Source organism: Watersipora subatra, chromosome 7 (genome assembly GCF_963576615.1).
Source record: "Watersipora subatra chromosome 7, tzWatSuba1.1, whole genome shotgun sequence".
Classification (NCBI taxonomy): Eukaryota; Metazoa; Bryozoa; class Gymnolaemata; order Cheilostomatida; family Watersiporidae; genus Watersipora; species Watersipora subatra.
In genome coordinates, this window is record NC_088714.1 from 4,675,602 (window position 1) to 4,703,220 (window position 27,619).

General features: G+C 39.3%; 2 protein-coding genes across 3 annotated transcripts; one reads left to right on the top strand and one right to left on the bottom strand.

Moving 5' to 3' along the window:
* Window positions 1-3,595: 3,595 nt before the first annotated feature.
* Window positions 3,596-5,503, top strand: LOC137400353 (uncharacterized). Its single transcript, XM_068086682.1, has one exon. It carries the CDS (start codon window positions 3,596-3,598, stop codon window positions 5,501-5,503), a length of 1,908 nt encoding a protein of 635 aa, XP_067942783.1.
* Window positions 5,504-8,058: 2,555 nt separating this feature from the next.
* LOC137399683 (uncharacterized) lies at window positions 8,059-24,013 on the bottom strand. 2 transcript variants are annotated; one of them, XM_068085874.1, is made up of 7 exons: window positions 20,360-20,632; window positions 20,088-20,178; window positions 12,108-12,270; window positions 11,260-11,354; window positions 11,128-11,169; window positions 10,174-10,291; window positions 8,059-8,622 (listed from the first exon to the last, which is right to left on the bottom strand). In XM_068085874.1, the coding sequence occupies exons 3-7, from the start codon at window positions 12,253-12,255 to the stop codon at window positions 8,582-8,584; spliced, it is 444 nt and encodes a 147-aa protein (XP_067941975.1). In that variant the 5' UTR covers window positions 12,256-12,270; window positions 20,088-20,178; window positions 20,360-20,632; the 3' UTR covers window positions 8,059-8,581. The 2 variants fall into 2 exon arrangements, with proteins under 2 accessions (XP_067941975.1, XP_067941974.1); XM_068085873.1 differs by lacking the exons at window positions 20,088-20,178; window positions 20,360-20,632 and adding an exon at window positions 23,870-24,013.
* Window positions 24,014-27,619: the final 3,606 nt, after the last annotated feature.

Genomic DNA, 27,619 nt, shown 5'->3' on the forward strand with positions numbered 1-27,619 from the left:
AACGTCGGAAAACTATTCATCACGGGTTAGCCGAGTCACGCACTCAAGGATTTTCGCCACGCACATACAAAACAACATGCGATTTTTGTTTTGTATGTGCGTGGCGAAAATTCTTGCACGCGTGACCCGGCTAGCCCGTGCTATTCATCGTATCGCTGTATAAATCAAATTTCACCAAACTTTTTGAAAAGTCGTTGACAAAAATATTTTGCCGATGGTGGTAATAACGACGCTTATGAATTACGAAAAGATGAAGTTTACCTCTATGGCTTTGAATAAAGTGATTTTCTAAAGCGAAAACAACCGTTTCGGTAGCTGTTGGGCAAAAAAACAGTTCGAATTAACAGTGTTGAATTCGAGTTATCTATAGCAATTTATCATTGCGTGGGAACGGACCAAAGGAAATGTTCGAATTAACCATTTTTTCGAGCTATCCGTGGACGAGTTATCCATGTTTGACTGTATATATATATACAATGTATGTATATTTGTATATATATACAATGTGTGTATATGTGGATATACATAGAATGTATGTATATATATACATATATATATACACATATATACACGCACACACACATATATATACATATGTATACACATATATATACACATACTATATACATGTATACACATATACATATATGTATACATATACATATGTGTGTATACATATATATGGTATGTGTATATATATACGCGTATACATATGTATATATATGTGTATATATGTGTGTATATATATATATGCGTATATATACATCTGTATATATATATCTGAATATTGCATCTATATATATATTTCTCAAAGTATGTGTGAGTTAGTAGTCACGTGGTGCCCGCCGTTAGCTCGGAAGGGTTCGTGGGCATGCGCCACCGGACGAGTAAGAACGGCCATGTTGTCATTGGGAATCCAAGCTCCGTTCGCGTAGCTTGTGACTCTGTGCTGTCGTAGCGAGAAAGGATTGTTAAGCGTCTTTCTGAGTCTTGGTGACTCGTGAGTAACCCTACTGGTGTAGTCTGGCACTACGGTGTTTTCTGGTAAAACGTGTAGGTGGAGTAAGGGTGACATAAGGGGAGGTTTTGGAGTGTCACGGCTGGCAGTCTGGTACTGCGTTATTTTTACTTAGTAACTTACAAGCTATTTCGGCCTATATATTTGTATTTACTTTGCCTTGTTGTTAGGTGGTGCCACTCAGCTGGGCTGAGGTGAGCACGAGCGGGCCATGAGCGTGCCCGGGAGCAGCCAAAAGGCTGAGCCATCTAGCGATGGCGGAGGTTGTCAGCCACCCGAGGGCGCCACGGGCGCTGTAACAGTGCCGCTGGTTTTAGATGCCGCTTTTTTAGCGAATCTGATGAACCAGGCACGAGGGCCTATTTTAGAAAGGCTGAGCCGGCAGATGCAGCCATTTGCCGGTGATGGTGCGGTTGAGGTAACCGCATGGCTCTCGCAGTACGAGCGACTGTGTGAGTTGGAGCACATTGCTCCGTGCACGCTGATTGCGTACAAGCTCGATGGCACTGCTGCCAGAGTGCATGGGCGCATGAGGGTGGGCGACGCATCCCAGTGGGATGTCGTGAAGGCAGTTTTGACTGCCGAGTACGCCATGCCTCGACAGGAGGCATGGCGTCGCTTTGTCAGCTGTCGACTCGAATCCGGGGAGACAGTTGACGTGTACCTGGACCGCTTGGAGCGGCTCGGCGGTAGACTGGGGGTGACGCTGGAGGACCTGGTTTTTAGGACCAAGTTCTATGAAGGGCTGCCCGAGTCAGTCTACGAGTGGGCAGTTACGCACGATCAGGCGTATACTGCTGACTTTGGTTCAGTGCTGAACCGAGTGAGGGGAAAGTTGGTTTCCCGGAGAGCTGTTGAGGGTCGCCCCTCAACAATTAGCTCGGCGGCCAGTTCTGGTAACCGGCCGGCGACTGCTTCTGGCAAGCAGTTGGGGGCTGCTTCTAGCAAGCAGCCGGGAAGCAAAGACAGTTGCTTTCGATGTGGGGGTCCACACCGGGTGAAGGACTGCCCACGTATTAAGCGGCCTTCGTCTGGTACGGGGGCGAAAAAGACCTCTTCTGGCAAGAGGGTCGGGTGTTTCCGGTGCGGCAGCACGGAGCACTTTGTACGGGATTGTCCTGTACGGCCACCGCCTGGGGCGGCGGCAGGGCTCACGGAGGATGAGCCGGGTTTTCATCAGGAGGATGCAACTCGGGGCGCCGCATCCTCTCATATGGACACCGTGTAAGTCAGGCTTACGAGGGGTCCCATAACATCAGGGGGACCCGAGGTGGCGTTGGCGTGACAGGGGGAGGCTGGAGGTCACATGCAAGCAGTAAGAGTGTACTGCGGGACAGTCCTTGGCTGTCCGGGGCGACTGGCGAGCCTACGACGAGCAGTCGTATGCCGGTCGTTCGAGCAATTCTGAATGGTTGCGGCTTTCAGTGTCTGGTTGACACTGGAAGCGAGAGGACTCTGGTAAGTCCACAGGTGTTGACAGGCTCAACCCGACTTAGGCCGGGCCACCCGCTGTTGACAGCGGATGGTAAGGCGTCTCATGTGAAGGGTCAGTGTCGGGTGGTCGTCGGTGTACAGGGACACTGTTTCGGCGTTACGGCACTCGTTATGGACAAGCTGTACAATCTTGGGGTTGACTGCTTGCTGGGTGGCGACGTCATTGACCACATGGGAGGCGTCACTGTCCGTAGAGGAAGTGATGCGAAGTATTCGGTCAGGTGGGGGAAACCCTATCAGAACGGATGCTGTGGAGTACCTGCTGGGCAGGATACTGGGGCTGGCTGCGCATGCGGGGTGGCAGGGGTGGCACCGTTGTCGGGGTTGGGTGGTGATCTGGTGTCACTGCGAGTCGACGACCCCGATTTTGTTGCCACTTTTGCCCAAGGCCGATGGACCGTTAGCTGGCGGTGGTCCGGGGAATCTCCGAAAGGATTGCAGACCCGGGTCGCGGAGTACAAGTGTACTCGGGCACCTAACCTGCATGAGCGGTACTGTGCTGAAATTGAGAGCTGGATCTCAAAAGGTTGGTTGAAAAGGTGGAGTCGGCCCATTGAGGGTATTATCCCCCTTTTGGCTGTGTTCCAACCAACGAAAGATAAAGTGCGACCAGTCATGGACTACCGTGAGCTGAACGCGTTTGTCGAGAGTCACACAGGAGGTGACGCGGTCGCTGTGTGCGGCGAGAAAGTCCGAAAGTGGAGACAGTTGCGTGGCAGACTTGGGGTAGTTGACCTCAAGTCCGCGTACCTACAAATCCATGTTTCGGAGGACCTGTGGAAATACCAGGTCGTGAAGTATAAGGGGGTCCCTTATGCGCTGACACGTTTAGGCTTCGGGCTTTCGTGTGCGCCTAGGATCATGACCAAAATCCTAGGCAAGGTTCTTTCGCTCGACGAGCGGGTTCGACGAGGGACTGACCACTATATCGACGATATAGTGGTGCAGGAGTCTGTGCTTGGCGTGGAGGAGCTGAGGAAGCACCTTGCTAAGTATGGACTGGTGACGAAAGAGCCATAGGGCCTTGATGGAGGTCGGTTGTTGGGCATTTCTCTGAAAGGAAATGCCCGTGGACATTTGCAGATGTCGAGGGGAACTGCACTCTCCGAAATTCATCTTGAGCCAGCTGGGCTGACCAAGAGAGAGCTTTTCTCGTTTTGTGGCCGACTTGTCGGTCATTACCCAGTGGCTGGGTGGTTGCGGCCCTATTGCAGCTTCTTGAAGCGGCTGGGATGCAACGGAGCCTGGGATGCCCCTGTTGAAAAGGAGGTCAGCTCGCTAGCTAGTGAGCTTTACACAAGGGTATGCCAGGAGGACCCTGTTAGGGGTCCGTGGCACGTAAGACCGGACGGTTCGGTCGTTGTGTGGACAGATGCTAGCTCTCTGGGCCTCGGTGTGGCAATCGAGGTTGATGGCAGCATTGTTGAGGATGCGTCGTGGCTGAGGAAGGAGTCAGACCATTCACACATCAATGTTGCCGAATTGGAAGCTGTGGGACGAGGTGTTAACCTGGCTATTGCGTGGGGGTTCAAGACCTTCACCTTGGCGGTTGACTCTCTCACAGTTGTCAATTGGATGTCAAATACAATTGACGGGCGCAATCGTGTTCGCACGAAAGGTGCTGCAGAGATGCTGGTGAAGCGTCGGCTGGGGGTGATCCGTGATACGATCACCGAGTACGGCCTATCGGTCACTATGCGTCTTGTACCTACTGTGGAAAACAAGGCGGATAGGATGACGAGGGTGCCCAAGAAGTGGCTCGGGCATCGTGGGATGAGTGGAGGCGAGGCCGAGAGCATGGCTGCTGCCATCTTCACCGGCGAGACCCTCGGGGATGCTGTGTGGGCGGCTCATTTGCCTCACCATCTGGGTGTCGAGAGAACACTGTACCTTGCTCAGCAAGTACGCAGTGACTTGACACGGGAGCAGGTCAAACGCGAGCTGGCTGGCTGTGAAGCCTGTCAGCGCGTTGACCCGGCTCCGAGAGGTGAGAACCTCGTGGAAACAGGCAGCTTGGCTGTCGAGGGGAACTGGTGCCGGGTGGCCATAGACGTGACTCACTATGGCGGCCAGGTGTTCCTGTCCATGGTTGATTGCGGGCCGTCACGTTTCGCTATCTGGCGCCGCTTGCCAAGTGAGACGGCAGCGCACATCGTGGCTCAGTTACGCACGATCGTAATTGAGCGAGGGCCGTGTGACGAATTGTTAATGGACAATTCTATGGCGTTTAGGTCAGCAACTGTTGCACAGTTCGCTGGCGAGTGGGGGATTTCTCTGAGATTTCGTGCCGCTTACGCCCCGAGTGGCAACGGAATCGTTGAGAGGAATCACCGGACAATCAAGAGGATTGCCGAGAGGGGAAGAATTAGCCCCGAGGAGGCGACGTTCTGGTATAATGTCACGCCTCGCAAGGGTACAGATGGGGGTTCGGTACCCTCGAACAATCTGTATCGATACTATTGGCGAGTGCCTTTCGACGTCAATCTACGCGGGTTAGATGAGGTCAGTCAAGGCAAGTTTGCTGTCGGCGATGAGGTGTGGGTGAAACCCTCGACTCCGTCGTGCACTAGGCAGTGGGCACCGGGAGTGATTACCGGAGTCGTTTCAAAGCACAACGTGTGCGTGGATGGCATGCCGAGGCATGTGAGGGATGTCCGCAAACGGCGGTTTGGCACTGACCGTAGTAGGGAAAACGGCATCCGTGAACTGGTCGAAGACGGCCGGCCTAATCTAGATAGATTACGCGGTTCTGCTGCTCCCCCACCGCCTCAGCTGCATCCCTGTGAGGTGGCTGAGGTCTCGGAGGGGGATGTGGAGGACGGTCCTCAGACTGCTGAGGATGAAGTTCAAAACATGGATGGTGAGCCTCAGACTGCTGGGGTTCCGTCCGGGGATTTAGATCCTGATGAACCTGAGCTTCAACCGTTAATGCTCAGGCGGTCGCAGCGAGAGCGACGGCGTCCCCAGTATTTGGATGACTATGAGGGATAGCTGGTAGCTTCTTAAAAGCTGGGGGAAATGTGAGTTAGTAGTCACGTGGTGCCCGCCGTTAGCTCGGAAGGGTTCGTGGGCATGCGCCACCGGACGAGTAAGAACGGCCATGTTGTCATTGGGAATCCAAGCTCCGTTCGCGTAGCTTGTGACTCAGTGCTGTCGTAGCGAGAAAGGATTGTTAAGCGTCTTTCTGAGTCTTGGTGACTCGTGAGTAACCCTACTGGTGTAGTCTGGCACTACGGTGTTTTCTGGTAAAACGTGTAGGTGGAGTAAGGGTGACATAAGGGGAGGTTTTGGAGTGTCACGGCTGGCAGTCTGGTACTGCGTTATTTTTACTTAGTAACTTACAGTATGTGTGTGGATGTATCTGTCTGTCATTCTGGCTATAGCTATAGCGCACGCTGATTATTTCACCAATGCAACTACGTGTTACGACGCTCCTGTTAAGAAATTTTTTTTTAAGGTTCGCTTACTATATCTGGAGTCAAAGCCAATTCTTCTCACGCGGACAATTATATCGCCTCCGTATCGTCGTATTCAAAGTTTTGATGGATACCTTCTGGTGGAACACTAACCTTTTTTATACACACACGCTTCTATGCAGGAATTGTTATTATAAATTCTACTTATTCAGGATTTTTGTTTTGTTTTTTTCAGTTCGTATTAATTGTATCATTACCGAATAATCATTAATTGTAATCGTAGCAAAACCGACTTAATCTAGCTATTACTTCCTAAATATTTCACATTTACATATAAATCTTTTTATAGTCGTTTTATTTTTTTCAATTTATTTGACTTGCACGAAACATTTTCCTCGTGATATGAAGTTTAAAAGTTGTTCGACAAAGTTTGAAAACCTTTAGTTGTTTTTATTTTCTCTCTTAATTTATTTCAATTACACAAAACACTTTTCTCATGATATGTAGTTTGAAAGTTAGAATGGCAAATGATGTTATATGTTAAATACAAATCAATTTTTTGACCCAAGACTTTTTTTATTACCTGGGCACCGCCGAGTAGCCCAGCTAGGATCTGTATATATATCGCCGGCTTCACTAGCCAAACACTACTGGCTGTAGCATGAGTATATGCTCCCTTACTTCGGTTTGGTTGAGCACTCTGTGAGAAGTGGGGGACTATTAGCCTTCGTGCATAGCTCATCACTTTTGTGATTTGAGCACTCTGGTGTCAGCGCGGTGACTTTCTTATAGTCTGTGAGGTAACTTAGTTGTTTCATGGCAGGAAGTCAAATCTCATTGGCAATGGGACTTATCTCCCTTGCTTGCTCCGAGCTGCACTGATGAGGCTTCAATAGCCAAAGCAGTACTGTCAGCACCATATATATATATACCGGTACATATAAAAATGATTTCCTCACCACGGTTAACCAATGTAGGTGGTAATTTTTGCTCTAACTCGTGTCTCCTACCAGAGACCTGGGAGTTTGAGCACTCGCCTCAAGATATTTATATATAAATCTATAGGATATATCTATACGAAATATATATATTTATATATAAATATCAAGATATTTATATATAAATATATTTATATATAAATATTTATATATAAATATCTTGATATTTATATATACAGTATATCTAGAGTGTTGGAATGGGTTTTAGTTACTTATCTTTTTCTAGGATGATGTTTTTCTACGGGGTCACAACAGGTCTGTTTTATGCTTTTGCAGAAGTATGTGCAGAAGCACGAAACAGACCTGACGTTACCCCGAAAAAACATCAACCTGGAAAAAAGATAAGTAACTTCAACCTATTCCAACACTCCAGTTATATATATAGTACAAGCATATGTATATTATTATACAATATATTTTAATATATGTATGTAGATATATATATATATATACAGGTTATGACAGGTCTGTTTTGTGCTTCTGCAGAAGAGTGCAGAAGCACGAAACAGACCTGTTGTGACCTCAAAGAGAAACATCAGCCTGGGGAAATATAATTAACTTTAACCTATTCTAACACTCTGTACGTTTCAGAGTGTAGAGCGGTGTTAGCAGCAGGCCTGGTAACATCAACTAAAAATGATTCTTGACATTCAGAAGTTGAGTAGAAGGGGAGTGGACACATATTCGTGGTCATCAAATACAGCAGCAGGTCGCTCAGCCAAATGCAGAATGCAATTTTTACCCACCCCTGTGCCTAAACTTTTACCCACATAGCCAGCGATGTACTTCAGAATGTTCCGCTTTTAGAGAATGAAAGCGATTCTATAAAAGTTTCATGCAACTCATCTATTACCACTGGTGCAGAAGATTTATGCTTGCACCAATCAATAGCAAACAAACTCGAGGTTGAACCACAGTATGACACAACTGGAGCAACAACTTAGCAACTGCAGAAGAGGTAACCGATTGCTTAAAAAGCAATAAATTATGCAGAGCTGACCTACAACCAGAAGCAGTCAGGTTATCAGTCAGATTAACTCAAAGAATTGTGTATCTTACGTATCAACACCTTCGAGGGAAGGACCTCAGTTTGCCTTCATTAGAAAGAAGGGTGACACCAACTGTCATGTTGAACAGTTAATATATACATATATTTTGGGCCAGGTCAGTGTTCTCTTTGGTAGGCATGTTTCAACACTGGAACATATATTTTCCATACACAACAAGCTATCAGTCTTTTCTAGCTATAAGTCTATAAGTATGTCTTTGAAGATTCTGCTGCCAGCTGCTATTAATAAGAAACTAAAACACACAAATAATGGCAGACGTTGAAAAGACAGATATTTGTAATGGACTGCAATTATGGCATCACGGACAAAGAGTGTCAAGCTGAATAGTTAGCCCCCCCCTCCCGCATTGTGACCTCATCTAATTTGGCTCTTCATAGAATTTTTGAACACCCATAACTAATAAAGCAGAGAGTTGACAAGAGGCATAGATAGAATATAAGTTATAACTTATACAGTGTGAGCTCTGTATATATGCAGTTCAAGCTACACACGGTTAAGATTGCGTATAGAGAGACACCAGTTTGTGTCATGGCTGACCACTATGCTTCAATAGTGACATATTCTATTGAATATTCAATCAGCAGCTTACGCAAATCCTTGTATGGTTACAACAATCTTTCTTTGACCTAAAAAAGAAAGTGATGCAACGTTCACGATGAAAGTGTGCGCTGTAACCATATTCTGCATGTTAGTAATCGAAAGATATACTTCAGAAAGAATAACCACCAAATAAATAATAAATTTTCTCATTAATTTAACATCTGAGGCTGAAAAAAATTAATCAATTTCTTTTAAAATCTCCAACCTTTATTTTTTGTCTAAAATGTCAGTTTACAAAAGGTTTTTTTATAAATAATAAAAGAGAAATAAAACTATTCAACCATTTAAAGACATACAGTCCATGCCACTGACAAATGTTAACAGGTGGCTACTCAAGGGAATGTTTTAGGGCTCAGATGACAGCAAGTAAGGCTTCTGTCATTTTGGAAACAAAACAAGCTGAGGTATTTACTTTCCAACGCTTCATATGTACTTGCTGTTGTTAATGAAACCTGCGCTGGCTGTGCTGACACACAGAGCTGGAGATTGGAAGATGTTTTTAGTAAAAAGAATTACCATAATGTAGCATAATATTTTCTTAACCTTTCCAATGCAGAAGGATGCCCTGAACGCAAATAGAAGTAGCCAATGAGATGTGAGCGATGCAAAAGCGTTGTAGACTAGCACCAACAAGCTGGATCAAAGCTCAATGTTGAATAGAATATTGCTGCGGCCATGTTTAGTAGGAAACCAGGTCAAGCAAGGCATACTTTACATTGCCAAGTCTCTCTTGCCACAATTGTAATGTTAATGCCTTGACTTATTCAGCTGAGTCAAAGTGTCTCACTTGGAACTATTGGCACGGGCTCACCACTTCTACTGCCAGTGGGATTTGTCTTATCTTACACCAAGCTGATTATGAAGCTTGTCAAGCATCAGCCTGCCTCGCCACTACCTGACTAAGTCAATCACTGCGTATTATTTTTTCCCTCGTTAACTTTCTAAGAAAACCAGATATTTGCATGAGTGACATAAAACATTATAGATGTAAAACACAAGGATTATATATTTTTATATTTTGGAATCTGGTTAGAACTGAATTTAGATTTTTCTCCAACGGTCTCTCTTTTGTGTAACAGCTCATTTCCAATGCGGCCGAGACAATATTTTATATAAGTTTACAAAACATAAAATAATGAGTTGCCAATAGCTCGATATATAATAACAATAGCTATGATAGCTAAAATATAATGACAATGATTCAGTCTACTATCTGCCTACTTCACTATTCAGGGTCAATAATACCAAATATAGTGGAGCCTCAGTTTTCGAACTCTTGTGCAATATATACAAAGTACTTAGGCTATATATGCGTAGATCTCAGGCTTTAGTGACCTTCAATGATCATATTATTCAGTAGTGCAAGCAATAAATTCATTTTTCAGAAATCAGAAAGACAATATCCATAAAAATGCAAACCAGCATAAACTATTAAGAACCTCGGAGGAAATATACAAAGAATATCATCTAAGAGTAGGATAGTGCAATGTAGTTTCCTATCAAAAAAGAGTTGATAGTTAGGGAGACTCTTTCCCTTAGCCAATGACAAGATGGATAAAGGGGAGCAATAAGCCTACCTCCATCCCGTCGATGTTCACACAGCCAGAGACCTTGCCATTGTCCCAAGTTTAACTTCCCATTGGTAATAGGGACTGTCACACTAGAGCCCATTAATGCACACTTGGCGTGCCCTGGCTATAGCAGTAAATTAAAAATAGAACATTAGAGAGCGTATACAAATGATATCAGCAGAATAAAAGATTGTACATGGTGTGCGTCGAGCTCTGCCACCATCCACACTCTGTCAACTCATGACCTGTCCATCGAATGCTTGGCGAAAACCTTTTTAGAACAAATTTAGGTTGAATGTGTCATGGACAGCCCAGAATATTTATGTTTATCCTTCCACACGTATGACAAACATTGTTTTTTTGTTCTGTGACACCAAAATACTACATCCGCCATCATATGTTTCAGTTTGCGAACTTTCTATTACTGCAACCTTCAATTCAGTATCTCAACTCTTCCGCAATACTATTCAGTATCTCTTCAACTTAAAGCATTTATTTCAACTTATATCTATCTTATAAGCAACTTATCTCTATAACTTTTAAAGTATTTATGTTCAACTCAATAATTCTTGATTTTTGTCTTTTCATTTATGTTTTTGGCACGTAATGAAAAACATAATTTATGTTGATGATTTACTAATGCCAATAAAAGGTTACACATACATACAACAGCCATACTACAGCAGTTACAAAGTTATACAATTATAATTTGTCCTCTCTTTGATGCTATCATTGAAGAGAGCAGACAAATCTTCATATAACATTTTATCAGCTTATTGTCAACAATGTGTAAATCGATATTATAATGATATTTTGATTAGAGAATTCAGAAATGTATCCCAAACCGTTCAATTTGCTACACCTAATAGTGAGCTTATGCTTTTGTGAACAAGATTGGTACATAAACCAGTACAGATGCAAATCACTCAAGAATCTGTAGGCAGAATATTTAAGCCTCACCATATCATCAGTCCCCTCCAAGGTATGTTGGTACTGCCATGTCTAAAATACCAAAGAAGTTAATTAAAATTTATCAAACAACATAACAGTACACTTTCAGAAAAGAAATATTTATAGCAAACTTCCATTTACCTCTGGTACAATCTTATCCATTACCATAAGCATGTCTGCCCGAACCTCCTTGTCCCAACTCTCACATACAACGAGAGAAGCTGTGGTATGTTTTACTGCAAAGGAAAATGATTGACAAATAACTATTTCCGGAGGATTTAAATCCTTTCATGGCTAGTTTTCCATCTATACACAAACCTAGCAGCCATGAGTGGTAGCTTTACGCGAATGCATTTCCACACTCTATGAAGAGCTATCAGAAATTCAACAACAGATTCACGTTCAGCTGAAAACATGCTGCAACATCTCCGAAGGTTATATGAATAGTTCTAGAATAGATGAAGTAACAAAATGTATGCGGGTAAAACAACACACTTCTACACATTGCAATGAGACTGTTTAGTTCTTTCAACCAAACGTACTGACTTACATAAGTCTGAAGTTTAATGATCTCTCAGTGAAATATATGAATAGCTGACATGACACTGAGACAATGCATTATTACTAGTGACATCTACACTCTAGTGTAGACGCTGCCAAAATTGGAAGTGCAAATGAGAAGAGCTATAAATCTATAGCAGCAGAATGCTGTCAAACAATCAGCATTGTTGAGAAGTAAACAAAAATTTGGTAAATGACCAATAAGAAATAAGAATGCTCCAGACACGAGCTTGTACTACTAGATTACCAGATGGTTATAACAAACTCTGATCCATACATAAACTAGGGCCAGATAATTTGTACATGATTTAATTTTTAATTTAGGCATCTGTTGACTAAAACCCAAAAAATGCAGATCTTTTTTTAGAGTTTCAACTTGTATAAGATAAAGTTATCAAAAAGTTTAAACTAAAATCAGATCTACTTACTATAGAAATGGGCTGTTCCACATTTCAAATCCTTCAGGTCAGGTAAGTGAGGCTTAATTTCCTCATATATCAAGTGACATCCTTTGTTTTGAGCCTTCAAAGTAATTTCCTTTTGAAAGTAAAGAGGCCGTCCATTGGAGAATGCCATTGAATCAAATATTGTCTAGAACAAAATCACTATATGTACATATGCTAAAATACTCCCCTAAAAAAACTAGAATAAAGGCTGTCGCAAAAAGAAAACATGCTCCAAAATGACCAAAAGTAGCTGCGAAGGATAAAAAAGTGGATTTAGACAAGCCTTAATGTACTATGTAATAACAGTTTTTGACAATATAGGAAGTTTTATCAACACAATTTTTGATCGACATAACACTTGGTATTTATGCATGTTATGTATGATTAAGATTACAGTTACACTTGTAAGGTGTATGTATGATTAAGAGTACAGTTACACTTGTAAGGTGTATGTATGATTAAGAGTACAGTTACACTTGTGAGGTGTATGTATGATTAAGAGTACAGTCACACTTGTAAGGTGTATGAATGATTAAGAGTACAGTTACACTTGTAAGGTGTATGTATGATTAAGACTACAGTTACACTTGTAAGTTGTATGTATGATTAGGAGTACAGTTACACTTGTAAGGTGTATGTATGATTAGGAGTACAGTTACACTTGTAAGGTGTATGTACGATTAAGAGTACAGTTACACTTGTAAGGTGTATGTACGATTAAGAGTACAGTTACACTTGTAAGGTGTATGTATGATTAAGAGTACAGTTACACTTGTAAGGTGTATGTATGATTAAGAGTACAGTTATACTTGTAAGGTGTATGTATGATTAAGAGTACAGTTACACTTGTAAGGTGTATGTATGATTAAGAGTACAGTTACACTTGTAAGGTGTATGTATGATTAAGAGTACAGTTACACTTGTAAGGTGTATGTATGATTAAGAGTAAAGTTACATTTGTAAGGTGAATGTATGATTAAGGGTACAGTTACACTTGTAAGGTGAATGTATGATTAAGGGTACAGTTACACTTGTAAGGTATATGTATGATTAAGGGTACAGTTACACTTGTAAGGTGTATGTATGATTAAGAGTACAGTTATACTTGTAAGGTGTATGTATGATTAAGAGCACAGTTACACTTGTAAGGTGTATGTATGATTAAGAGTACAGTTACACTTGTAAGGTGTATGTATGATTAAGAGTACAGTTACACTTGTAAGGTGTATGTATGATTAAGAGTAAAGTTACATTTGTAAGGTGAATGTATGATTAAGGGTACAGTTACACTTGTAAGGTGAATGTATGATTAAGGGTACAGTTACACTTGTAAGGTATATGTATGATTAAGGGTACAGTTACACTTGTAAGGTGTATGTATGATTAAGAGTACAGTTACACTTGTAAGGTGTATGTATGATTAAGAGTACAGTTACACTTGCAAGGTGTATGTATGATTAAGAGTACAGTTACACTTGTAAGGTGTATGTATGATTAAGAGTACAGTTACACTTGTAAGGTGTATGTATGATTAAGAGGACAGTTACACTTGCAAGGTGTATGTATGATTATGAGTACAGTTACATTTGTAAGGTGTATATACCTCCTTCCTTTTTCCTTTAAAAACTGAATATAGAAAATAATTATATCTATTTATAATGACATCATAAAATTCAACATAGAAGATATATATATATAGATATATCAGATATATATCAGATATATATATCTGATATATATGCATCTGATATATGCATATATATATATCTGATATATATATATCTGATATATATATCTGATATAAATGTATCTGATATCTACATATATATATATATCGTAAAACCTCTAAATGAACGCTATGGCGCTCTATTTTTCAACTTCTCTATGATGGCGGTCAATTGGAGGTGGCGTTCAAATAAAAGCTGGCGGTCTATTTTTTAGATGGCTCGTCAAAATTTTCAGGAGACAAATTCAGCCCTATTACGGGCGAAGCGGATGCCGCCTATATGTTACCCTCTTTTTCCGGTGAACCAATACTATACACTTTGAATGCAATCAATCTGCTAACTTACCTCTAACTTGTCAAAGATCTCTTAATACAACTGCATCGAGAAACTGAGAAGTATCTCTACCAGTTTATATCTATCGCTTGCAATTGACTTACGATGATATTATAGCCTGCGTCCTTCTTTGCAATTTCTTGGAATTTTCAAACTTTATTTCATTCTAAATTGGAAGACATATTTTCATTTTATATCTATATTTAACATTGCTGAATAAAAGCTCATTGCACTCACTGATATGCTTGCTACAGTTTGCAGGCAAAGCTAGCTTTTTATGTGCAATAGAAGTGGAGTTATGAGCATTGATCCATTGTTAGCCGTATTAAGATAGCCGCAAGGATGCTATTCAATAACATGCTATAAATATGCATACTTAGAAATTATACAACAATAGTCTGTCAAATGGTACAAATATATATTCATGAACAAGTAACATAAACGAACCATACTTATATTACAAGCAAAAACAAAAAACTTACGTTTTTAAAACAAAAATATTTCAATCGTTTGCTCAGCTAGCTGCGTTCTGATTGTTGCTTTCGATGGAACGAACATCTTCTAATTGTCCAATACCTTTCATAATATCTTCTGGTCTCAACTCTTCTGCTGCACTGCTGAACTAGTCGATATTAGCGTCCAAACAATTTTTTGACAGCAAAACTTTCACGCGCTGCATTTAGCACTAATGCAGCGCGTAAAAGTTTGCTTGCATAACCTTTGGTCTAAAACTTGTGAACCGGATTTTATATGCATGTCCTTCAAAGTGTTAGGACCGCATTAAACAAGGAACTACTATTAGCTTGAGACAGTTAGTAGTTATTTCTATGGCGTTGCTTTCAAAGTTCATCAACCATCATAAATTTAAGCTTTTTTTTATAAATTTAGGCTACTCCGAAGTAGAAAGAGCACATTAAACAGAGAGCTACCACTAGCCTGAGACCGTTATTGATCATTGCTATGGTGTTACTTTTAAAATTTGAACGAAAAAAACACAAAAAGCTTTGGAATTGGACAACGAGAGAATTAACTGATACTGATATAAACGATTCAATATTAATACAATTTTGTGGACATTTTTCTACTGATCTGCTAATATGGTCTCAGAAAGATCAAATAATGTCGAAGTGGCAGTCAAATGGAGGTGGCGTTCAATTGTAGAGTGGCGGTCTATTTTTCAACCCTTCTCTCTAGGTGGCGGTCAATTGGAGGTGATGTTCAAATAGAGGTGACATTCAATTAGAGGTTTTATGGTATATATATATATATCTGTTATATATTGCTTGGTTAGTCCTGTACGGCTGTGAGTTTCAACAGTCAAACGAGTGTCATGGCAGTCTTAAGTTATAGAAAGAAGCTCGGTAGCTGAGATAGTCAAGTAGAAGAGGATCAGCTGATGGAGGAGGCTTTGTAGGAAGGGGAAGAGAGGTTCCACACGCGGAGGGAAGAGAGGAAGTCTCCACAGGCACAGGAAAGTGCCTCAGCAAACGGGAGAAAGAGGGAGCCTCAGCAAGCCTTTGGGAAAGAGAGAGAGCAAGCAAGGGATTGAGTCATTGGAGCTGTTTTCTTTTATAGATAGCTTTGTTAGCCTGTGAAAAGGTGTTTAGACATTCATTTTCTGTTCTTTGTTGCAGAAGGTTAGCAATCGAGTGAACTTGTCTCAAGTACATCATGGGAGTATAATGATTAGAGATGATGACTAGGTCAATTGTCTTGGTCATTTCTGGTAGAGGTTTGATAACTTTTAATAGTTTCCTGCCATGTCAATTGATGTTTCTTTCCTCATGGGTTACTGGCGTGGGTGGTTTCTAAGCCGCTTGTAGATGAGTAGGCCTACATGATGGCTGTCTTTAATGCTGGTCCTCTAATGTTTTAGGTGTCATGTTCATTGTAACATTGCGTATACCTTCGGTGTTTAGGCATTTTTTCATTATGCTATCTGCGTTTGATAATACTTCTATACAACATTTTCTCTTGCAGTTGAAAAACGATATGTTCGTATATCGGTGCCAATGTTTTATGGTGAGACTAGTGCTAGTGTAAGGGCGGAAAGGAATAATAGTTGTTGAAGTAAAAATGAAACTAAAATTATAATATTTTGTAAAACCCGGCACCAACAATAATAAAGTTAAACATGATTAAAAAAAACCAAAACTGAGAAGTAAACATGTTCAAACCAGGAGGCATGAGTGATATGCAGTGTACGAATATGGTTGGTAGGTTGTCGGGCGATTTAGTCGATAGCTATTTCGGAGTCGCGTGTTACTGTCCTGTTGGTTATATTGTACCTCCCTTGGTGAAGAAAAAGGGTCCTCCCGTACATCGGTATGTGTGGGTAACTGATAGGGTGTGTGGAGGCTGTGGTCATTAGTGTCGGCAGTTGTAAAGGGAAAGAAGATAGTAACATAAAACAGAAACTTCAATACATTTCAAACACAAGTCGGCGTACCTCTGAAGAAATAAAAAACTCAACAGTAATTATTAAATGGAGAATTTATTGAGCAAGTTTGTTTTTGTGGCGCAACCTAATAGTCTATTTAAAACATATGCATATGTGTTTTTGGCTAGCCTATCTTACCTTTCAAAATAGAAAGTCTCAATCATTAGAAAAAACATGATTATAATAAAGTGATCATATTTTTCGCTATGTGCCGATCTACTTACAACAAAAGATCGATTCTAAAAACTTGGAAATTGAATTTTCATAACATTAAGGTGACCGCCCGAATGTTATGGAAATTCTGTTCACAACAAATTGTTAATCATCGTCTTTGTATGAGTAGTCGGCCTTCCTTTTAGTAGAAGGTGTTTACTTTGCCATACTATTGAGATGATTCTTTTGATCACATATATATTATATATTTATATATATTATATATATATATATATTACTCTCCAAAACTCACATTACACTATTCTTAAATGTTTTATCAACCTATAATAGAGGTTGGCAGCGTAGTCATCTATGACTGTGTTTAAATTGTCAGCAGTGATATTTCTTTTGGTTTATGTTTTAGTTTAAAAGTTTCCCTATTTTCAATGGTGTCCATATGTTGCTATTGGGGTAAAGCCATTTTTGGTCTGAGACGCACGGGACATTTGAATGCTTCTTCGCATACTTTACAGCCCAGATGTGAACTTTTGCTGTCATTTTTGCTGTTTTAGGCAGCACTTGAAACAACTATCACTGAATGAGATTTCATCCTTGTCATGCAATGGATTGAAGAATTATTAAACATTAAAACTGGTGTGCCCGCGCGGAACCATAATTTGACACGAAAAATTAATTTGCAATCAATTGCAAAAATCTTCTAAAGTTTTTGACTCATGACATTATTGTTTGACATGCTCATATCTCTACTACCCTCCTACAAGAAATATGTACTGTTTTGTTTTCAGGCATAAGTTAAATGATTCTGTAAGGTGTGAAAGAAGGCAACTAACCGTAATGCGCGGAACTGACGCGTGGGACAAAAATAACATACGAAAAATCCAGAATTTTGCTACATTTTGCAGTTGTTGACAACAAATTGTCACGATTTGGAGTTACAACATCGATATACATGTGGTAAACCAACTAATAATTCAAAATTAATATATATTATACTTACTTTATTCAAACATAAAACACACACGATTTAAAGATTGTCAGACTTATGCACTAAACAATTTTTTCTTAAAATCATCACATTCTGCTGTTATTATTTCCTCATTTTCTAGTAAAAGTATCTCAGTGACCTGATAGTTCCCACTGGTGTAATAACTGGAGATGCTTCAAGAGGAAAGTTCCTCTGGGTGGTTCTTTTGTCGTTGGGGTTTGGCCGCATAAACTTCTTGCGTGCACGGTGCATGTACTTTATAGTGTAGCTACTTCCATTGGCTTTTGCTGTGAGAATTTCTCCAATGTTGACTTCATAGACCAATGCGACCAGCACTTGTGGTGAAAACTGTGTTAGTGTTGGTGAAATATTTCTTGTGGTTACGTCTTGATTAGGTTCACTGCTCTGTGTGTGTGGAATTGGCTGCCAGGGAGAAGGACACCATTCCATCAGAACAGCAACACTATATTTTATTATGTGATGGCACAATTGAATGCCATGAATTAGAGGCACCATGGACCAGGGCTCTTTGCAGATATGTGACAGGTCGTGTCATTTTCAATACAAACGAGGTCAGATCACAAAATTGTTTTTTAGCCCAATGTAATAGAGAAATTTCTCAGCTTTTCAAAACTGTTTTTGGAATTGAAATCGAAGCAACTTAACCTGAGATACAGGTGTTTATCGAAGAAGGTGTTGGTCAATATGGTCGACACCACAAATTGAGAAATTCGTTTTTAAAGTTGATGGATTGAATTTTAAACAGTATTATTTGTTGACATTTTGGAATGTCATAGCAACCGCACGCTACAGACATTATATTTTCATGAATATTGAGATCTATAGGGAAGAGAACATGGCGAACGATATGAAATGGGTCCCGATGATGTCACTTCAACTTGAATACATAAAACAGTGAGGTCACGGTCACATGTTGTGTCATTGAAAAGGAACACATTGATACACAGTAAAGGAGTTACTACCAAATTGTGTTGCACATTGAATTGATTATTTTGAGCATAAAATTGATGCAAATGTATCAGTGTTAGAATAATAATCCAATGCACTCACAGAACTTTTACTGAGATGAATGAGTTAGCGTCTTTAGGGTAGACGATCCAGGCTTCTGAGCCCGGGGAGACAATTTGAGATCGATATTACTTGTTTAGTAGCTAAATTAGATTTAAGTTAAAGCAAGTTAAAATTGATTAAAATATTATCACAATAACATAAATATAATAATATAATATCAATAAAAAAATAAACTAATAGCACTGCTGCTACTGTCTATGATTGACGTTTACGTTTCCGTATCGGGGCGATAGAGCTAGCCTTAGTAGACTTTTTAGTAGTTTTTTTGGATTCTGCGGCGGTTGAGCTGTGATGTATTGAGCTGACGTATTGAGCTGTGATGGTTGTTGAATAGGCGCTGGGCACACAATATCTCTTTTGCTCTCATCACATAACTCTCTGATTTCTTTGAAAAGATATTGCTTACGTTCAACACTCAGACAAGGTGGCGGAATGATTTCAGGCCCTGACCTGGCTGACTCTGCAGACATAAGCTGTATATCTTCACTCTCCACGCTATTGGCATGCTTTTCTACTTAGACAGCAAAACAACCTTGGACAGCCTGCAGCAAAACAACGATTACTGCACACACTGTCTATTAGTATTACATTTATTGTACAACATTATTGAATTTCTCTATGTTGTACTTTTAAAGCCAAAATTCAGGAAAGCACACAAAACAAAGTAGGCCTATACCTAATCTTTCCGCCGATAAGATAAACTGGTGGTAGCTCTTAATTTGGCTGATCCTTTTGCTTTTTGCATGAAAAAATCGACTTCGAAATTATATTCAACTTTAAGCATATATTACGACCTTTACCAATTTTAAAATTACTAAAAGTAGGTAATTTGAAATGTTTTATTTTGCATGGATCCATTATTTTGGTTAGGTATCACCCCTACAATGTAGAAATTCAAGGTTTGCTATTATGAACCGCGGGTCTACTGACTGAATGAGCTAATGAAACGATAACAGCAAGTCGTGTTTTCCAAAACCTAACAAGGCAACGCAACCGCCCCGCGAGAGTTGTGTTTGCTCCGAAACCCAGGCTAGCACAATCCTAACTGAGCTCCATCATTAAACCCGCAAATATGATTGCCGTCGGCTATCCTTGGGGGACTGCATATCATTGGATTAAGTAACCAAGAACCTTTAAATAGTTTGTGTATGAATAGCGCATGCAAGATTTGAAAATTTTCATTTCACTAATTGACAAAATGAGAAACATACCTCAGCTATATCAGAAAGAGAGGAACTCTGTTAGTTCTGTATTTCATTTTTAGCAGGCCAAAGCAGTAATCGCAGCTGAACTTCCTTTGACCTGCGACGAGAAAATTCAGTTCAATCTCCTTGTACAGCCCGTTTGCAACGCACCAAGCCAAGTACTGTATTACTGCGTTGTTTTTATTCTGGCCATTAAAAAGGGTTTAATATACATAATTGTATCAATACATTTTCAATACAAACATGAAACTTCAAAACATTGGTTGTTGCTTGCATACCAACAGTTGTCAGCGTGGAACAAAGCTTTCTCTTCACCAAGGCAATAGGTTTCTAGATACTGATGAATATAAGATATGACGCTGTTGGCTCCTTTTGTCGAACAAGCAGTCTCATCAATCAGATAATTCACTTGTGCAGGGAAGGTGTCACAGACCACTCCAAATAGCGCACACATCCGAGTGGTTTTGAAATAGAGTGGCCCAGGTTGCTGTGGGTTGGCAGGGTAGTGGACCTAAGAATTAAACAAAACGAAAATTTGTTGTTTTTCTATAAACATGCAAGTACGTTGTACATTCACTATTTATATTTTACTTTTAAAATGTATATTTTTATTTATAAATGTGATTGTTTTTATAATTCTTAATTAGCATTTGCAATTGCTAATTGCCAATTGTTAAAACTCAGCAATGTTTCAACTTAAAAGACTACATTCATAGCTTTAAACCTTGTAATAGTCGATTAATTAATGTTATATTTTGGGCTGCGTGTGCGTTGTTGACGAAAACATGAAATAAGATTTGCGTTTTGCAACAAGCAACAAGAATTGTTTTAAAAAATGTTTTTGACCTACCTGCTGTGCATAATCAAATCCATAGTGAGAAACATGAGGTCCAGTCAAAGGAGTGTTGGTACCAAGCTTCGAACCTTCTGTTAGATATTTTGTCGTGAAGACAGGATCTCTAAACTACGGCCGTTATCAGTAAAACTTGGCGGAAAATTTCCATCTAATCCATCATTCTCAAGATCTAATCGATCTTATGTTTCGAAAATCATTTTTACTTGCTTCTCTACCCTGTAAATCTAAATAATCCACATCGACCTCCTCAAATTCTTTCCAAAAGTCACCACCAACGATATCGCAGTAAGACATTTTAAAACGCGATACATAGACTGAATAACCGGAAAAGAAATATCGCCATTTTTGTCGTCCTTAGCAACCACTTCAAAGTCTGCAAAACAGTCTAATAAAGCATCCTAGCTAATCATACGCCTCAGAAACTGATTCCTGACATGATTCGCCCTAGAAAAGTCATGACCTCAAATTCCAAAAGTCTAAGCCGCGTGGACCAGTTTCCCTTTGAGAGCCTATTGTGCGCTATATGAAATGCCGCGTTTGTATTGAAAATGATACGCGCTGTCACATATGCGCCATTTCAGTAACCTTATCTTTTGAGATGAAAAATATCTTCATTGGTTTCACTGATTTGGAAGTTAACGTTGTTGCAGCTTCCACAAATGACTTTGCTGAGTTTACGAAATACCTTTTCCGGTACAATACCATTAGAACCTGTTGTTTGATGCTTTCCCTCAATACCATCTCTTGCACCTTTGCTATGTGATGTAGGCCTACTTTTTGTAACCATACTTTACAAACACACATTTGGTTCAAAGATTGCGTCATGATTTGACAGCATCACCGTTGTGTGTATCAGTAAGGTAATCTTGACTAACTCCATGTTTTGAGTTACAAAACATGGCAAACTAATTCAATTTTTTCATTTCTCTCAAAGAAACTGGCGTTTTTTGACTTGGAATATCAAGCATTGCTTTCACATGCAGGGTATCAAAATGAAATCCCAAACAAAGGCAGACATCGTCATATTAGTAAAAAAATGTCCCGCACGTCAAAAATACTTCTATGTGCCTATAAAACAGAAACTTGCCATATTTTCAGTGAATTGGCGAGTTTGGCTGAGGCATAGCAGCCCGAAATCGGATTGTAGATAAAAAAATTTCACTTCAGATAGCTTAGGAAGAACAGGCTGCAACTGAATGCACTAAAAATGTGACACGTGAGACAAACTATTCTTTGCTCGTCTGAATGGTAAGAAAAAATTGCATTTGTTAGGAAAAGACACCTGGGCTAAAAATCTACTTTTGTAGCGATTATAAAAAAAGCAAAGTTTATTTTAAGAATGAATGGCAAAGTTTGAGAGAAGATAACCTATTGTCCCGCGCATCACACGATACCAGAAAAATCTACTTGCATGCCTCATATCATCATGAGCGAAGATTTCACTATAAAAATTTCCATGTTTCTGTATGTCTGAACATGTTTACTCACTAATTGACAAAAAAATTATGATCACCAAAGGCAGAAAAAAAATTGCCTATGTGTGTGACACTATGCCTGGCCTTGCCTATTGTCTTACAGCAAGATATAACAGTTTATACTTTTGGGCAAACATTTTTCGAAAATCTTAAAAATTTTTGCTTTAGTATTTGAACATTTAAGAAAAAGTGCAATTTTTGGTTTTAAAAGAATTAAAGTACTTTTGTATCAAACAAGTAATTGAATTAAATCAATTGAGAAACTGTACCACAATCATTTTGCTGTCAATTGAAAGCATGGCATTGAGATGGTCAATAGCCAAGCAGTTTTGATGCTGTTGTTATAGCGGTCATATAATTACAAAAGTTGCGTAGAGCTGGCTCACAATATTTTGAGATGTTTCTTTGTGATTAAGTTAAAACAGTCTCATGTAAGAAAACTTGCCGTCTGGCAAACAATTTTTTGAAACAAAACATGAGTGTTTTACTTGACTAGTTCTTTAAATATGAAACTGGAAACAAATTAAAAGGCTACTATGGTGTACAGCTATCTACTCAAATGGAAGCACACATTTTTTTGTGAATTGTTTTTTAACTGAGTAACAAATGTTTATTTATGGTTTCATAATTTTTTATTTTGAAGCTTTAGAATTGAATTTGGATTTAGAATTTGAAACTTTGAATCCTGATTAGCCGGTCTGTCATGACAAGCTGAGAATTACCTGAGGGTAACACAAATGTTCAGGAGATTGCAGTTTTACTTAGTTTGTTTTAACATACTTGACTCATCAACATGCAATTTAATTATGAAATTTGTTAATAAAAAAGGTTTGAGCAAAAGCGTCTGATACATTATCAAGCAGTTAGAGTGAAACTGTAAGTTTAATTCAACATTTTTAAGTAATGAAGTTGATAACTATTTCACAAGAAGAATATCTGATAAGTTTTCAATTATATATTGTTGTCAAAATAGTCTAATGTTCAGGCATTTCTCCATTATGCTATTTGCTTTTGCTAATACTTCTATACAACAATCTAAAGTTCAGTATATTTGAATAATAATATATCTGATGAGGTGGAACATTCTTTGTCATTCTCATTTGCTTAACAAGCTAACGGTGTGCTACGATGTATTTGGCCCAGATTTCAGCAACGCCGCTGATCATGTTTGTTTGTATCATGTTTGTATACAATATTCATTGAGGTTAGCATGAGAAAATAGAATTCTGTCGACCCCACAGCTGTTCGCTGTGCCGCCCATCATTTCGCGTATGATCTCTGGTAGAACGCTTTGGTGATAGCATCCGGAGTTCGCAGTAATTGAATAATCCCAATAAATTTCATAGAACTAACGTGTTACATGGTTCAACTGTTTAACGCGGAGATGAGCTTTGTAAATAGCTCAAATTTAAATATTTATCTTCAACATTAAAATGTCAGTTATATACAAATGTTACCTTTTTAAAACCTGATAGATCTATAGACGCTCTCTCCACTTGCACCTAGTGATTTAGATGGCGTCCTATCGCCTCGGAGGTCTTCAGACGTATGGAACATTCCATGCTAAAACAGACTGCATCAGCGTCGACGGAAATGGGCGTCGAGGTAACCTAGAACGAACGTCAAACATTCGAGAAAAGTTTCGCAGTTTCGCCAATATCTACACCATGGGCCACATTTTACCGAGTTCGGTTTCTAAGGAATTCCGAGCGCGCAAGTATAGACAACTCTCTATGTAAGTTTGTATCAGTGTTGTCAAAGGAGTAATCGTGAGATTTGACATTCTTCACTAGTGGCTACTAACTTAGCACACTTTTCTAGCCTTAACTTGACACACGCTTCTAGTACTAACTTACCACACTCATCTAGTACTAATTTACTACACTCTTCTAGTACCAACTTACCACACTCATCTAGTACTAATTTACTACACTCCTCTAGTACTAACTAGTCATACTTCTCTAGTACCAACTTGTCATACACATCTACTACTAATAAATCACACACTTTTAGTATTTATTTACCATACTCCTCTAGTGCTAACTCATCACACTTCTCTAGTACTAATTTACTACACTCCTATTTTCATTGAATTGAGGTGGTGTTAGCTTAACCTTGAAGGTTATAGAGCTAGCATTTCATGATTCTCAGATATATGCTGTGAACTGGTTTACCAGTTCTTTCTACAGTTACCTAGAGCTTTCCTCTATGGTATTTCATAAGGGATTTTGAAAAAGCCAAGGCATAGAAATTAAGGTGAGAAGATTCCATATGTGAGAAACTCAAATCGATAGTAGGAATGGGGACACGCTAAGTATCATTTTTTCAGAGGTTATGTATCATTGTTTCAGAGGTAACAATAGAGTGAAAAGATCGCATCGTTGGAAGAACTGCAAAGCGCCCAAGTTTACTAGGTTTACTTTGGCTACAGTATTTACTGTAGACTTCATAAATAATACATTAACACTATTTTTATTCTGCATTGCATTCCCACCATCATTCCTACCATTGTTCATAACCCTAATAATGCCAACAAATAGATTGACTTCTAAGTTTACTTTGGCTACTCTATGCAATAAAGTGGCTTTGCTATTGTGTGTTCTACTCATACCCAAGTTCTGCATATACACGTATACATAGACATATATCTATATATTCAATTTAGGTAAATATATCTATATATCTCTCAGTGTTGGGGTATAGGTGCGTCTAGCTATAGCTATTAAAACCTTAGAATTAAGAATCCATATCACAGAAGACTTGATCTCAGACCCTCTAGATTGCTAATCTGACACCTTACTAATTCAGCCACACACGCTTGATAGACACCAAGACGATAGATGTTGCTATACTGGAGCAAATACCCAACGGCTTTCTATTACTACGCCGGGTGATAGCATAACGCCACAAGAAGCTGGTAGCTCTCATTAGTAAGCTTCTCAAATTATCAATTGGCAATGTGCCAAGCTAATAGCAAGGGGCAGGCAAACTTCATTACCTCTCATTGTTTATAAGGTGATTTTAATACCCGGGCAATGCCGGGTAGCACAGCGATCTGTATATGAAAAACGGTTTAAATTTACGATGGTAGATAGAACTTGGAAAGCAACGACATAGAAATAACTACCAACTGTCTCAGGCTAATTGTATTTTTTGTACTGTATATACTTACTATATATGTATGTGTACTTACTATATACCTACACACATATATAGTAAGTGCACTCATATATATAATATATATATACATATATACAATGTACTTACTACTTTTTTCTCACGGCTAAAGATGACTAGTTTGTGTAAATGAAGTCTGTCCTTTCCTTGTCTTCTATCAACTACTAACTTGTTGTACCCTCTTGAGTAATGCTTCAAATGAATATTAATGTACTTCGAAGCGATATGATGCGACAGTTGAGGGCAGTAAATTTGCTGACCCTCTCCAACCTCGTAAGAATGGCTGAAACCTGAAGTTTGTCTTCTTCAAAAAAAGATCCATTACACAGGCTAAAAGACAACTTGCAACTCTTGGCTTTCCCGTGAAGTCTTTTGAGTTGTACTGTGTGAACAACTGCTCACATCGTGTTATTAGATGCACAACCAGATCGGTTGGCGAAATCAACTTGTAACGATTCTTGGCGTTCAAAGATTGCGTTAAAGTGAAAGTAGACACACTTTCATTGTCCCCAAATACAGCAGCAGGTTGATCAGCTAAATGCTGAGTGAAATTTTTTCACACCACTTGGCCTTTTAAACTTTTAACCATATAGCCAGCGATCTACTTTAGAATGTTGTGCTTTTGGAGATTGAAACTCGAAAGCGATTCTATGAAAGTTTCATGGAACTCATTTATTACCATCAATGCAGGAGATTTAAGCTTGCACCAATGAAAAGCAAACAAACTCGAGGTTGAACCGCAGTATGACACATTAGCAATGGCAAAAGAGGCAACCGATTGCTTAAAAAGCAATTTACGCAAAGCTGACCTAAAACTAGAAGCATTCAGGTTATCATTGTGGTCACCCAGCCTACGGACTTTAAAAAATAATGTTTCATTAGTCTTGAGAAATTCTGAAGGTAGACAAATATGTCAGCCTTCTTTAAAAAGATCATTTGAAAGCATCAACACAGCTTTGAAGGTGCATATAAATCCTACAAAAACTGTTTAATGTTTGGATGTATGCAATGGTTTGTGAGCACAATCTTTGATACTCCGATGGTATTCAGAGAACTTGTCATATATGTTGTTCAAGCTCTCATGGTTATCGGGTGTCACTGGTCTTTTGAAATCTGTCCCAAACTGACTTTTAGAGTTCAGTACATTGAAGGCTTGATATAGCTAAAATTTTAAATGCAACATTGAAAAAAAAACTTTTTATAAAGATGTGATACCATATAATAGTAAATAATAATAATAAAATGGCAGCAATATCAGTAAAACCACTTCTAAATATTGTGACCGGAATGCAGATGAAAATAATGGATTTTTGCAATGCCGATTAGACACATTTTGCATTATCTAGGATGTTATCTATACATGTATTGAAGTCATTTAAGCTTCCTGAATCTGGAAACAAAGCTAAAACAAACAGAGAACAAATACATGAAACTGTCTAAAATGGCAACATGGTCCTTCCAACAATAAGATTAAGTGGGCCCTGATTAGTCCACTCTCATGCATAGCAAATTTGTTCAGTGGGCACTTTATCTACCTAAATGGGCTAACCATCCATTGCTTGTTGGTCACACGGTTAGCAAGTTAGAAAAACTGAACCTCATCGAATGGCTGCATCAGCAATCCATATCAGCAGTTAGATCAATCCATCCAATGATATACAGCCCCCAAGGCTGTATATCATTGATTGGGGGCTGTATATCATTGATTGATATATCATTGATTGTATATCATTGATCAATTATATCATCATTGGGGGGCTGTATATCATTGATCCATCTCTGTAATTTTTTCTATACTTTTAGTTATTTTAATTTTGCAAGCAGGCTTTCAACACTTTAGGTGGGCCTATTATCAAATATTGCTCAACTTTTCATAATTTGGTTTGACTATTGTTAGAACTGTTGGACTGTTGGACTGTTGGACTGTTGCAAACTACTTTCACCCGAAGAAAGATGGCCTTCGTCACCAAACGTGAAGGCAAAAATACAGCTCTATGGTTGCTGGTCGCTTTATGGTTTTAATTCAGTAG

Excerpts from the sequence above, each read along its gene's own strand:
- LOC137399683 (XM_068085873.1), bottom strand. The coding sequence starts at position 12,255 with ATGGCATTCTCCAATGGACGGCCTCTTTACTTTCAAAAGGAAATTACT. Across the intron at positions 11,170-11,259 it reads TGGATAAGATTGTACCAGAG|ACATGGCAGTACCAACATAC; the intron begins GTAAATGGAAGT and ends TTGGTATTTTAG. Across the intron at positions 8,623-10,173 it reads TGAACATCGACGGGATGGAG|GTCAAAGAAAGATTGTTGTA; the intron begins GTAGGCTTATTG and ends TTTCTTTTTTAG.
- LOC137400353 (XM_068086682.1), top strand. The coding sequence starts at position 3,596 with ATGTCGAGGGGAACTGCACTCTCCGAAATTCATCTTGAGCCAGCTGGG.